Genomic DNA, 14,789 nt, shown 5'->3' with positions numbered 1-14,789 from the left:
ATGGTAGCTGGTGATAGCTGTATTAATATATGTACATAGTTTAGAGTGACCTTTCCCAGGTTCACAGAAGTAACCACTGAGTGGTTTGTTTTTACATTTACTGGCTGATGTATGAAACAGTATAACATCGTCATCCATGCGCTAGAAATAAAATGAAACAACATAAAAAATGCTGCTATCCATTTGTAAGCAAACTTTTTGATTATTATATTTTGAAGTGCACTTATGGTTCTCAAAGGGCATACCAGGACAGCTGACATGGACAAATGATGTGAGTGTGTGCTGTGCTGCACTGCTGATTTCATCATGCACACTAGGAATGTAAAAGATAGACCATAGTGCCACCTATGGTTAAAACAGCATGTGAGTTAAAATGAGAGCTTCAGATCAAATTGTGTTTATTATTTAGCTTGGCATTGCCAATAAAAATCACAAATGTGAGTTACACCTCTTCCTAACAAACAGCAAGGGAGAGAACCTTGGCTGACGAAGAGCTATAAAAAAGTCCAGACTGACAGGAAGCAATGTTGTGGCATAAGGAGACATGAGATTTTCGATTTGGCACTGTTGTGATTTCTCAATATGCAAATGAGTAGGTTTCTAAGGTGTATTGGCTTTGGGACGACATCTGACTGGAAGGAAAAAATGAAACATCAAGGACTTCTGGAAGTTAAGGTTAAATTTTGATCAATGAAAACAGGTTGGTGGAGGAGCAAGTGTGCAAAACATTGTAAAAATGCAGTCAGGGTGTGTGGTTTCTCAAACAAGCAACACAATACAGCCTGTTTGCTGATGCATGGAGCAGGTTAGGTCATCTTTAATAGGTAAAACAAAGACATTCGGATGTCAACTTGTTCACATTGCATGCTGCTGGAAGACATTCACTTAAATGCCTTTCTACTTAAAAAGGATTTCTCGGTTAAGATGAGTAGATTTATCAGGACAAACATCTCCCATCTGTGCATTGTGACCAGTTAGAAAATGTTAATAACAGCCATTACCAAATGGAAACTGGATATACCCACAACCAATCAGAGCAATGTCACAGGTGACGTAGCGCTAAGCAAGCACCGTACAAATGTAAAACAGACTACAGAGATGAGCTGTGATGGTGTAGCATCAATATGTCTGTAAACCAGCATTGCCGTTTTTGCTATCTGACAGGGACCAGATGCATTCGCCAAGGGGCAACTGAAAATTTTGGGGTGGCACACCAAAACCAAAAGCCAACACTGAATTTCAGGAATTCAGTTATGTTGTTGCAGTTGCAGTGTCAATATGTGAGTTAAGGAATCACAGACTAATAAACTTTTTCTTTTCAATTAATTTTACAAATGACAAATGTATTTCTTTTTTTGAACTAATTATTTGATGTTTGTAGACTAATGCAGGTACAGGTGCAATGATTGTATCAGGATGGATGTGGCCCCCCTTTTCCCAATTGGCAGCACCACTGCTGCCAGAGCAAATAAAACATCTACTTGCAGATTCATCTGGTTCCAGGGCTATTTATTACCAGACTAATTCTACAATTACAAACCTAAGAGTTCCCCAAGTGATTCAGAACATAGGACATGGTGGATGGTTGAATCATCAAAATCACAGTGTACTCCTATACAGAGATCATGATGTGTGCTTGCATGAGTGTATAATATTTAAGTATTCTTAAGTATATCTAGAATCCATGACAAATTAACCAAATGATTTACCAATTGATCTTAGCTGTGTTTACTGACACTGGTCACTGGGCAGATGTTCATGTTCAGGGTTCCAGGGTGATCTCGCAAAACACTCGGCGGCCTTCCTGTCACACTCACAGATGAACATCTCACATTCGTCATTTTTCTCTGAGGAAGGATCAAGCACAGAGCACACTGATTAACAAAAGGCTTATGACTATTCCTACGAATTAAAGAAACAGAGAATATTATTTGATTATAACAGCAACACAAGGGAATTCTCTTTATATTGTTGTGCTCACCGCCACAGGTGACCTTTTTGTTTTTCTCATCACAGCTGTAGTGATAGAGCTTGATGTAAGGATTGTCAAAGATTGGCCAGCACTCAGAATGCTGCATGGCATCGCTGTAACACTGATCATGAACTTGGCAGCACCTACAGATCAAAAAGTCAAACAAGGTGAATTTCAACAAATTGGACAATTTGGGTGTTTTATGTAATCTTAATATGGAGCAGAGTAAATCATCACCTATCCAGATCATCTACAGGTGTGCCAGAGCCTCCTTTTCCACAGTAGCAGCCATAGTCAGCGTAGTCAAAAATAGGCCAGCTGTCAGGCATCACACACAGGATCATAGCTCTAAACTGGTTCAATGCCTTGTTCTCCAAAGACTGGACTAAAGCACAGTAAGCATACACAATCAGAATTCTATTTATAATCTACTTGAGGATCTATTTACAAATGCCATGCGTACAGATGAACAGCTTTGTCCAAGTTGTACTTACCAACAGAGAGGCCCGCAGCCAAGAGAAATAGAGCCTTGAAGATATTCATTTTGTAAGTCTGAGGACACCTCACAGAGTAGCTGTCACATATTAAGTCCTCTTTTTATATCAAATATGGGACCTTGGGAGGTGCTGTGTCAGCTGTTCACACTACATAGAGTCACACACAGCATGATTTACACTGAACTCTAAAAATCAAACACAAACCAGCATATGTAAAAGCAGGTAAAATTCTCACACTGAAACCCTGAGCCTTGTGTTTGTTTTCTGGCTTGACTACAGTTGCTCCACCTTAAGGTAAGGGATCAGTAGATATACCAATATTGCTACACATTATATTATATATAATAATTTTAAAAGGTTAAACCTTGGTCAGATATTTGTTAATTTTGTGTGACTGTGACACATTATTATGTCGATGACTGACTTTATCAGAAGTGTAGCAATATTGCTTTGTACAAAGGTAGTCACTGAGGTTAGGCTTTCTGCAGACACTTATGAATACGATGTAACACCCTGTTGACCAATATTAGTATAAATAAGAGCCCAAATACGGCCTGCAAGTTGTTCCGCTATATGTAAAGAGACATGGAAAATCCCACACTTAAAGAGAAATGGTGATATGAAAGGTGATGATATTATTAGAGATTGGGAGTACAGTTTTTGAAGGCATGTGTACTGTACAGTAGCTGTGGAGGTGAATGTGTCAGATTTCTCAAAATTCAAAATAGCACTCTCTGTAGTAATTAAAAAAAAAATTACACAGGTGAGGTGAAATGAGAGATGCAGAACAAACTAAGTTTATTGTCAGGATAAGTTCACAATGTCAAACACAACAAGAGCAATCCATGCAGAAATGATGATACTCTATCCATGAATGTATAAGGTCTATGTGAATAGTTCTAATAAGTCTGGGATCCCCAAAAAATTATTATTTTGAAAAGTAAAAAACAATGATGTCATATTATAGCATAATTTAATATAGTTGATTTGTCTTTACTGACAGTGTTCGCTGGGCAGATGCTCGTAATCGGGGTTCCAAGGTGATCTGGCAAAACACTCAGCAGCTTTTCTGTCACACTCACAGATGAACATCTCACATTCGTTGTTTTTGTCTGAAGAAAGAAAAAGCAGAGAGCATGCTGTCATTACCAACAGAAACTGAAAATAGTATTTGTTTAGTTATAACAAAATTATTTTCCCATTTTAAAATGAAATGTATATTATTGCACAGGCAATTTATAGGCAAATTAACAAGTTTAACCATTTGAAACCTGAGCAAAATGACTTGATTTCTTTTGAAACTTTGGTGAGAAGGCAGTGAGCAACTTATCAAGACATGTTCCAAAAATTAAAATAAATTATAGAGGTTACAAGAAAACTATCTGAAAATAAGGAGAAAAAAAAGAGAAGTTAAAACTATACCAAACAAGAAAATGCCCCCCCAAAAAGGGCTGAAAAGTAAAAATATATACGCATCTCGCCTTTTTGTGAGGTTGCTCAATGCCTCTTTCCCTGTATTTTTGTGAAAAATCAAACCAATTTTCTCAGGTTTCAAAGGGTTTAACAGCTGAACGCAGAAAGAATGTCAATACAGGTTTCAAAGGGTTTATGGTTCCACTGAGCAGAAAAATCCCCGTGATTTGTTGTACTCACTGCCACAGGTGACCTTCTTGTTTTCCTCGTCGCAGCTGTAGTCATAGAACTCGGTGTAAGGATTGTCAAAGATGGGCCAGCACTCTGGATGCTGCATGGCATCAGTGTAACACTGATCATGAACTTGGCAGCACCTATATAGGTCAAAAAGTCAAACAATTTTAAAACAGACTGCACTTTTTTGTCTCCTTCTTTTTTTATGTGAGTATGAAGCAGAGTGAGTGAATCATGACCTATCGAGATCATCCACGGGTGTGCCAGAACCCCCTTTTCCACAGTAGCAGCCATAGTCAGCGTAGTCAAAAACAGGCCAGCTGTCAGGCATCACACACAGGATCATCCTTCTAAACTGGTTGAGTGCCTTGTTGTCCAAAGACTGGGCTGAAGCGCAAAAAGAAGAAAATCCTAATTATATTTCCACACTACTAAAATATCCATCTATTTACAACTATAATGTATAAAAATGAAGAGTTTTTCTTGAGTTCTACTCACCAACAGAGAGGCAAAACAAGAAGAGAAACAAAGTCTGGAAGTTATTCATCCTGTAAGTCAAAGGGGCAGTCAGAGTAGCACTCACTGTAACATCGGACCTTTTTATATACTGCCTACTACCTTGGAAGGTGCACCGTCAGCTAAACAGCATGTTTATACAGTATCTGAGGGGAGTACATATGTAGTTCACGTGCCTCACAATGTATGGACTGTGAGAATTAAAACACAAACCAGCATATGTAAAATAAAGTAAAATTCTCACACTCCCTGAACTATGAGTAGGGATATGGGGTAGATATACCAGTATGGTTGCAAGTTGTATTTTATCAGGTGGAATGTAAACGAGTACATTACATAAATTCAGATTAAAGGTATTTGCATTTACTCTTAATTCCAAATTAATTATTTGACAGCTTTCATTACCAGTTATTTCAACATTTTTTTTTTTTGCACACAAGACATGAACATGTACAGCCACAGCTGAAAAGATATTCAGTTTATTAATATTATGATGATAACTTAAAAAATAACCTTCATATATTTGGTCAAAAACAAATTGATTACAGCTATTTTTTTAGTTAATTTCATTTTAAAATGCTGAATTTTATACAGTCGGTTAGACCAAACAAGCATTGCAAATGTGAAACTTTAGGTCATCTTGACTGCAATTCTCACTTATTTTCTGAATGCTTAAAATACCAAACTATCAATTAAATGGTCAAGCAATCTTTTCAGAAGTTTTACTTGTAATATTTTTTCTTACAGTGTAGTGTTCGCAGTTTTACTTGTGCAAATATTCTGAATCTAAAAAAATCTAAAATATAATTGTATGCAATGACTAATTCCACACAAATCTAACTGCTGTGGCTGAAACCCAAGGTCAGGAAAGGTTCACAAACTCAGGTCAGGCATTTCTTAACTCTGTGTCTAAACATATATGACACATCATGTCTAACTTTAAAATGATGAATCTTAATGAATGTCATAAAATGATCAAGTGAACAGCATTGTGTAATAATACCTTTGTGTCAAATCAAGAGATAGATGCAGCCTGCTAGTTGACATATTGCGCCATATGTGCAGACACTTGGAAAATCCCACACTTAAAGAGCAATGGTGATATGAATGGTGATGATATGAGACCTCAAGCTTGGACAAACTGTTCAACGTCACGAGTACTATACAGCAGCTGTGCAGGAGAATGTTTCCAGCACATCTGTGACTTCATAAACGTGATGTGTCTTTATTTTGATTGTAGCTCTAAAAGTATGACTTCTAGTTTGGGATTGTGTTTATTGTTAGTGGTTAGTGAATCCACTAATGATATGGAAAAAAAGGAGTCTTTGAAACATTTTGCATATATATATATATATATATATATGTGTGTGTAATAAAAAATACAACAAACACCAAATATGTTTAACTAAATCTTTAATACAAATGTCTCAAAATGGAAAATGTGCACACCAGCATGGTTCAAGGGGTCAACAACACTTCGAATGATACTGCAAGTAATTTTAAAGTCTTGCATTTTTGCATCAATAAATTATGACTATGTCAGCTCTGAAACAACAGCAGAGGAAACCCAAACAAATGTGACCTTTACTGAGGAGATTGTCAGCGTCTACTGGCCTAGAAAACAAAATAATAAATATCAAGGTTTCAATTGTTAACAGCATTTATACCAACATACCATACGTGACAATGATACATTGATGTCATATCATTAAATTAAAACAAATCCAAAACAAGTCCTTCAGAATTCATGAAATGCATACAGACCACTAATAAACATGTCAACTGTAAAAAAATAAAAATAAAATTTAGAATAAAATCTTTAAACAGTGCAACTGGTCCCTTTATCAGTGTTGTGGTTCTTCAAGTGAGTGTTGGTCACATGACCTTCTCTGATCTACTGTTTTGTTTCATTGTCAAATATCTTTAATAATTTGATTCCTATTACTGTGGAAACTACTTATAGTGATCATGTCTGTCTGGGTCAAACTGATCATGAAAAGCAGTCACTATTTCTCATGCAGATTCCAATATAATCAATATTTGTACACACAGCTTCCCTTTTTTTCTAATTATTTACCATGTCAGCCTTTTTATCACTCAAACCCGCCTATGGAAACTTAATTTTCTGCCATTTTTTCCTCACGAGGGGCTCGCTCGAGGGGGCGTTATGTAACTGGTCATTATCAATCCACCTGACGAGGGCAGCTTCAACCACAGAAACTTTCCACATTCACATTTGCTTTCTGTCTCCATCTCCAGCAGCCAAAGGCTTTGAGGAGACAATGTTTTTCATTGAGGGAATTTTTACTTTCTTTATCCTGTCATCATTTCGATGTGCACGTAGAACTGTCCTCAGTTTGGCAGCTGGAAGCAGACTGCGTACTGCATGGTGCGAGTTAAGTTAAAAAATATAGCTAGTATTTTTTTCCCATATGTGTTATGTTTAAAAAGACATAAAATAAACTCGTATTTCAACAACATTTGTATTGGAATCATTCTGTCCCAAGAGTTTTGATCCACATAACTGTGATTGCTATATGCAGTTTCCACTGTACATGTCTTTTTTTGTCCATCATCTGACACTGGCACTGCTGCTAAAGATTGGCAATGTTTAATGGCACATGCCAATGATGCTACATTGAATATGCCAGCGGGGAACAAATGTCTGATGTGACTTAATTTTTGGAATGTATTGTATGAAAAAAGGAAATTTATGTTTTAAAGACTGAGCATCATTCCTCTTCTAAATTATTATGCTTTAACAGTACATACACTGCATCTATGTACAGATGAATCTACATTAAAAATAAACTTTTCTTGTAGTGCAAAACTAATAATGTAATTATAAAGTTTAGACCACATTAATTTGTCAAAAAGATATAATTACGGTTTTGTTTTAAACTAAAAATCTGCTCCTTCTCAGTCTACCACAACACTGCAACTAACTATAAAACATGAGTTTTGAACGACAAAACAAACCACATCATCAACAAAAGCGTATATATTTTTTAAAAATTTAAAAAATCTAAATACTTCACAAATGATAGAAAATATCTACTGTGTGCTTTGTCATCACCACTAAATAAAACTCAGGATGAATAGGTGAATGAAATCAGTGGAAAACTACCGCAGTGCATTTATTCCATCATTGACCTCAACATTCACATCCTCGATTGTACCGCTGTTGTTTTCCTAATCGTGGGAATCACTCCAGCAGCCTCATGTACCTGAGGACTTTCCGTCAGATTTCCCCAGCTTTACCAGTTCGCGTCATTACATCTGTCTGTTTTGAACACAGACGTGCCATGGAGTCCAACCTTATTACTGCCTCTCTATGTCTACTAAGCAAAGATAGTGTTGGAGAAAACTACAGAGGGCAATCGGTGAACAAATAAAGGCAGATTATGTAGGATTGGAGTGACTGAGTGACATTTATCGTCCTAAATAGATGTGTACAATAACTGGATATACAATGAGTGTACAAGATATAATCTCGGAGCTCTTGAGCTTCATCTAAGATTCTCATCCAGGTGATGTGTCCTGGTTTCACCTGCACACTCAGCATTATGGAAAGAACAAGTGGAGCTAATATTTTGTACACTCAGTGTACAGTTAACACACTCAGACAGGACTGAAAAGACTTCAGTCAGATGGGCTTATACAGTAAGGTGGTGACATACTTCTTCTTGTAGCGATGTGTTGCACTGAGCACCATCACTCCATCCTGTGACAAAAAAAAGTAAAAATCAACTTCAAAACTCTTGAAGAATGAAACACGTGCTTACATTTTGGGCCAATGGGAACAATGGCATCAGTCAAAACATGTGCAATGTCACCATACTGTAAATCACAGCTAAGCAGGAGGGCCACCCACTAATCTCGACAACCCACTCTGCTCACTAATCCCCATCAACAATGAGGCAATGTAATGTTCAGCACTACTTATATTCCTGTTCTAATTTTCATAGAGAGACTCAGAGACTCATTTGCTGTGTAAAGCTGTGACAGGGTGCACTGCTGTTAAGCAACTATTACAAGGAAACCAAACACTTTTGCTTCTTAACATTGCAGGATAAGTTCAAGTTTACAGAAAGCAAAAACCGTTTCAGTGGACATATAGGCATGTGAGTTTTGTTTAAAGAGATACTTAAAAGAGTGAACCCATCATTTAAAGGCATTTCACCATGAACCATTATAGGGATTTTCCTGTAAAGCAGCTATAGACGGTGCAGCCTTATTAGTGGAAATGAACATGTCATTGTTCGGAAAAAATAACTACGGTAAAATATAGACATTGTTTTGTGCTCTGTTGTTAGTGCATCACGTATAACTACTGCAACTGCTAAAAGTTGATTACAGGAAGAGCTACAGATGATTAGGTGAACCTTAAACTATCTGACATGTCATTGAGGTAAACTACACCTTGTATGGAAAAAATACTCATCACAGGCTCTGATTACTGCTGGACGCAGGATGGCTTAAGTTTCCAATGGCATGGAAAGTCAAGCTTTTTCATGCAACACAGCAAATGCTTCCCTAAATTTTCCAACACTTTCCAATGTCCAAAAGAGCATGTGAGCAGAGTGGAGCAGTGAGCATTTCCACTCTTGATCACATATTTGTTCACCCCACCACCCTCAAAGACCGCTCCACTCAAACAGCTCACTGCTTGCTCTGTTTCTTTTGAAAGTACTTTGTAAACTCCATTGTCAAGCTCCAAGTAGCCATTTTTGACAACAACAAAAAAAAAAAAACAAAGTATGTGTGTGCACAAAACACACAGATACATTCCAGGTCAGTGATGCTTTGAATGAATGGTGTAAGCGATACCAAAAATTCAAAATGGAATGGGCGATAAGGCGACGCTTCAACTTTTTTGTAAAAGTTTCGATCGAAAATCCTTCCACTCACTCATGCTCATCTGATATCTTATAATTACACCTTTAATGCAAAAGACACACAGCTGCACAGCTGGTCTGTGTCTAGTGCTTGTTAATTCATTATTTTGCAGATCAAAATTTGGCTTTCTATTAGGTTTTGCTATGAAATCATCTAGTAAGCATGCTATTTTTCAGAATTTTGCAGCTTCATGAGATAACTATTAGAGCTCCAGCGGGGCCAGATCTGCTGATCCCCACTTGCCAGTGTCTCTGTGAAAAATCGGAAAAGTAACTGAGGTTTGGTCCCATTTATTAACTTCAAAGTGTACAATACGTTATTTTTCAAATATAAATTGCAGCGTTTTATCTGCCATCTCTATAAATGTGTGATCACACTTGCAAAGCTCCAAGTACGGAGTCAGTTTTGAGAAAAAGACGCATAGCAATAACAAATTACCACCACAGATGAAGCTAATAGGGAAAAAAAAGTCACTGACTATCTGACAAGCTGCCAACTCCTATGGAAAATACTGTGGGTGGTTTGGATGGGGAATCCACAGGCAAGGCACAAGTGTGAGCTCTGCTTGTGTGTTATTTTTTGTTTTTCTTTTTTCTCTAATTGAGTTTTACACTGCTGTTAGTATTTATATCTTGACATGCACATTTAGTTGGTTTTTCTTGTCACAATGTGGGAATAAAAAACAGGCAATTTTCTGTCCGTCAGCTCCCTTATTAGCAGCTTGTTATCATTGTTGGCATTCCATAGATACGATCGGCCCTGCAGGCTATGTGCAAGCTCGCTAACAGCTGCAGCAGCTCACAGTTTCTACTAAAAATGCTAACAAAGATGGTCGTTTCTCAAGTGTCACCACAAAAAGTACTGCCACATTTCAGCAACCATGTGGTGCTGAAAAATAACAAACACTGAACCATTTTAAGACCTTACCTTGATGGAAAGAGCATAAAGGTGGTTGAGCATGACGTGGTTGGGTTCTGGGAGTAACGCAGGGTCACACTGGATAAAAAAAAGGACAGAAAAAGTATGTTGAACAAGATTGTCTTTGTCTTTCTATGTGCAATATTTATGTTTTTTTTTCTTCCCACATTTCTATTGTAGTTTGTAGCTCTCTATATATGTTGCTTGTCTCATTTTGTGGATGTTCTTTATCGGTTACTGATGTTGTAGTTGTCTCAGGTGTTTGTGATTTGACTTTTATAGCGAAGCTGTGTAATGCTTAACAAAGCTCTATGAGAGAAACACTACTTTTTATAAAAAACACAACATTCATTCCTGAAGAGACAGTTTATGTCTCTTCAAATAAATGACAAGAAGGTTGAAATAAGCCTCATTTTATTGCATCACAGCTACTTACAGAAATTCCAGTGTCTTTGTTAAGGATGACCTGTAGCAAGTGTGGAGGGAGTATGGGCGGAGACTTAAACTTCTCTTCCTGTTTAGGAACATAGGCATCTTGATGATACGGCCCCGGAGGAGAGCTGGAGAGGTCTGGTAAAAGAAAAAGAGAAAAGTCGCAAGGGTGGAATATTATGACTAACACAAAACATAATTTCCAACCATTTAACAGCTATATTTTCATTTTTAAAGTACAAAATGAACTTAAAGATCATGGTCAATAATTCAACGTGTTTAATAATAGTGACAACACATTGTGACCAGAAGGACCAAAAATGACACAATAACAAACAAAAATATCTAAAACTCTAACAAGGCAGACATCAAAGGAGTTGTCAACACTAACCTGACATGTCAGAGCATTTCTGTGAGTCCACCATTAGAGCGTCAAACACCTCAAAGTCTGTTTTCTTCACCTGGATGATATTGTTGACTGTCCCAAGCTGACTGGTTACTACTGGCTGTGAGGAAACACGAGACGATCAAATCTTCAAGCTGAGTTCAGAAGTATAAACATGCCAGATACTTTATTATTTTTAAAACAGATAACTGCCACATCTTTTCTAGTTGCATGGTGAGCTGATCAAACAAGAAAAAAAGGTCATATTCGAGAATAATAGCAGACCTCAGCTGGGTCGTGGGTCCACTGCCCGTCCACATAAAACTTGTACTGATGTTCCCCTTCAGGTAGATCAACAATGGCCACAAAGGTGTTCTGACTTTGACAGACAACAAGAGAAAGCATTAACAACAAACTTCTCTTTGAATCTTTGACTTGAAAGCAATAATGTGGATACAATCAAGTCATCAAACTGGACCTTGAAAAGATTGCTCCTAGGCACTTGAGATTTCGGATATCAAATCAGCTGTTTCATGAAAAACAATCTATATAGTCGTGTTTGATTATTATTAGCTTGCATGACAACTGGTGAATCTTTTTCTATATAATAACTAGTAAAGAGTATAGAATTTTAAGCAACAAAATTCCCATTACAACACAAAAAAAAACAGGCTATAGAGACCATAGCGTTTAGGACGCTCCCTCACCTTCTAATAAGAGGGATCTTGTTGGCCCAGTTGTTGAAGGATCCAGAGAGGTAGACCTCCTTTCCATCTCCAGTCCAGCGGAAGACTGTTGGTCTGTCCAGAGTTGGCCCTTTGTCATCTGCCTCCAAGTCTTGCTGCCATGCGAGGAACTCCTCTTTCTCTAAAGGAGCCTAAAAAAAACATCAAAAAACAATTAATTTGTAAAAATGACAACAGGTTTGAGCAGATAAACTGTCTCTGAGAGAGCAGCCCAACTTACTTTCATGTCTTCACCATGAAAAATATCTGCATCCTCGGGGCTGTCCATGAGGATTTTTGGCCCCCCTCCATCCTTGGTGCCTCGGCTGTCCCTCCGCTGAGCCTTCTCCCCCTGGCCCATGGCAGCCCTCTCACTGCTTGTATTCCCCATGGCTGTATCTTCTTGTAAGCTAACTCAAGGTCCCTGTGTGTAAAAAAAAAAGCCAAAGCAACTCAGACAAGAATGCACAAGATTTTAAGTTTTTTTTAAGTAAATTAATTAATCATGAATACCAGGTACTGTAGCTACTGCAGCGATAGACCTCATCACTCATATGAGAAAGATTAAAACAAATAAAAATACACATTGGACAGAATAAGTTCACCCAAATGTACAAAGAGTACAAGCAGCAGTGGGTCAGATCCATGTAGAAGGACTTGAAAAAAATAAAAGCTTTCCTCTGAAAGAGAGACTTCACTTTTTTACTTCACCTTTTCATCTGATAACTGGATTTAGCAGTTATTTGTACAATATGACTTCATAAACAAAACATACTGCACCATCATGAATCAATTCTTGCAACTGGGAAATGAATGGCAGTATACTTTTCGACACACCACTTTAGGGCCTGCAAAGTTATAACCAAGGCATTTTATTTTGTTAGGCTGAAAATGATCCTAATATTTCTTTCACCATGACACCTTCTCTCTTTCAAGGACCAACATTTTGTAGAAATGTCAGAAATATGGGATATGGAGTATCCCATATTTCTGACATTGCTATTATTACTCCTTCAAACTATAAATGTTTACATTCTTTAATTCTTTGCCTATTAGAATATATTTCCATAAACTCTAGAGATAGAAAATCCGTAATAATCGATACACATGTTGGCTTCGGTGTTTTGTTTTCATGTACGTTTTGCTGAAATATGTTACTACTGCAGTAACGTAGGAATGCATTGGTGGAAATAATCTGCACTGCCAGCTGCATGAGTGAGTAATGGTAACACAACCCAGACTAAATAAAGGCAGATGTATCATTTACTGCAATGGATTACCTATTTCCAGGATGTTACAAGTCAGTGCAGGTTCAGTTTCATGCTGCTGTGAAATGAAATGAAACCAGCTACCATAAGTGACACCAAATTTGTTCAAAATTTAAAAATGTACTTTTGAAAAGCAATATGACATTATTCCTAAAGGGTGTTACTGAGACGTGTGATATTGCAATTATTATCATGTGATTACTGTATGTGTCACTACTACACCACCTCAGTATCAGATGACACAGAGGGGAGACTGAGGGAGTTTAAAGGTATTTAGTGTCTGTGTCAGGATTTATGAGAGTGTTTTTTTCAAATACTGTCGTTTTTTTTCTGGTTAAATATTGCATAAGCGTTGATAATGGGACAACGTTACTTTTCCACCGTATCATAGTAATGTTTACAATAAAAATATTTTTTACTTTAAGTACATAGAGTGAGCATTTCCACGACTAACCATGCTTTTCTGAGAATGATAGTAAGTGAGACGATAATATAAAACGAATGAAATGTTGAACAGCGTATATATTATTGTAGTTACGCCGCATAACGGTATGATGTTGATATTAGCCACCAAAGGTAGTGACCCTAGGCTAAAGCTAACGACCCGTTAGCTTATCTAAAAACCTAATGTGTAAAACAAAATAAAAAAATAAGCTCTATGACTAACTATTTGGGGGGTTATATTTTTATTCGCATGTACAGACTGGATGCCAGGCATATGAGTATCAGCCAATGGTAAGCAAGTGGCAACAAGAGGTAGCGTTACATGGTTTGGTAAAGCTAACATTGCTAGCAGCTAGCTTCGGTGTGTTGTGTAGCCGGTTGGACGTCCTGACGGTGATCGGTGCTACCGGCTGCGACACAGAAGAGATACAAACTCAAACCTTGAATGAACTGATTATATACAGACGGTCGTTTCGGGTTTTACCTCAGAGGCGTGTGAGATCGTAGGAGTCCCGTTAGCTCATCTGACCCATTTCACCGGGGGTAGTAAACAAAACATTTGGTCATGCTAAACAAACCCGCCCCCCTGTTTTGCGCAAGCGCAGTTGATCACAAATAAAAAGGTTACATTGTTGGATTCAAAATTTCCGAATAATCGCAAAACATATTTACCAACACGCAATTACTGTTGTGTCAGCAGCTATATGCGGTAGTCTTGTTGTATTTTGTAATCGTTATCACATGTTAAAGACGAAATATTTGACCTATATATATTTGTAATGTAATTTTATGCACTCAACACTAGATGGAGGCGTGAGTCAAGTACAGTAACAATCTCTACAGTATGAAAACACCTCTATTTGCATGTAATGAGTCAAGAAACATAAAATGTAATTTTGTGCAAAACTTACGTACTTTAGACAAGATGTATCAAATTCTGCTATGACAAATTGCTAATCAATTCAAAACCTACAAAAGAATTAGTAAGGAAAATAGTAATTTATTATTTATTTATTTTTAAATAATTTATTTTTCATTTGTGTATTATTATTACTATTATTATTATTGTTGTTGTTGTTATTTATT

At 37.2% G+C, this 14,789-nt stretch overlaps 3 protein-coding genes across 3 annotated transcripts; all 3 read right to left on the bottom strand.

The window, feature by feature from the left end:
* Positions 1-785: 785 nt before the first annotated feature.
* On the bottom strand, positions 786-2,565 carry LOC121959930 (phospholipase A2-like). The gene is made up of 4 exons (XM_042509483.2): positions 2,467-2,565; positions 2,210-2,357; positions 1,982-2,115; positions 786-1,847 (listed from the first exon to the last, which is right to left on the bottom strand). Exons 1-4 carry the CDS (start codon positions 2,513-2,515, stop codon positions 1,729-1,731), a joined length of 450 nt encoding a protein of 149 aa, XP_042365417.1. The 5' UTR covers positions 2,516-2,565; the 3' UTR covers positions 786-1,728.
* Positions 2,566-3,244: 679 nt separating this feature from the next.
* LOC121960226 (phospholipase A2-like) lies at positions 3,245-4,886 on the bottom strand. Its single transcript, XM_042509857.2, has 4 exons — positions 4,615-4,886; positions 4,356-4,503; positions 4,123-4,256; positions 3,245-3,581 (listed from the first exon to the last, which is right to left on the bottom strand). The coding sequence occupies exons 1-4, from the start codon at positions 4,661-4,663 to the stop codon at positions 3,463-3,465; spliced, it is 450 nt and encodes a 149-aa protein (XP_042365791.1). The 5' UTR covers positions 4,664-4,886; the 3' UTR covers positions 3,245-3,462.
* A 1,142-nt stretch (positions 4,887-6,028) lies between these two features.
* Positions 6,029-14,346, bottom strand: prkab1a (protein kinase, AMP-activated, beta 1 non-catalytic subunit, a). Its single transcript, XM_042509762.2, has 8 exons — positions 14,188-14,346; positions 12,233-12,415; positions 11,974-12,143; positions 11,552-11,645; positions 11,273-11,387; positions 10,886-11,019; positions 10,459-10,527; positions 6,029-8,356 (listed from the first exon to the last, which is right to left on the bottom strand). The coding sequence occupies exons 2-8, from the start codon at positions 12,380-12,382 to the stop codon at positions 8,279-8,281; spliced, it is 810 nt and encodes a 269-aa protein (XP_042365696.1). The 5' UTR covers positions 12,383-12,415; positions 14,188-14,346; the 3' UTR covers positions 6,029-8,278.
* Between the last annotated feature and the right edge of the window lie 443 nt (positions 14,347-14,789).

This window comes from Plectropomus leopardus, chromosome 20 (genome assembly GCF_026936395.1).
Source record: "Plectropomus leopardus strain MGB_pleo_1.0 chromosome 20, ASM2693639v1, whole genome shotgun sequence".
Lineage (NCBI taxonomy): Eukaryota > Metazoa > Chordata > Actinopteri > Perciformes > Serranidae > Plectropomus > Plectropomus leopardus.
The sequence above is the reverse complement of the archived record's forward strand: the minus strand, read 5'-3'. Positions and strand labels throughout refer to the sequence as shown.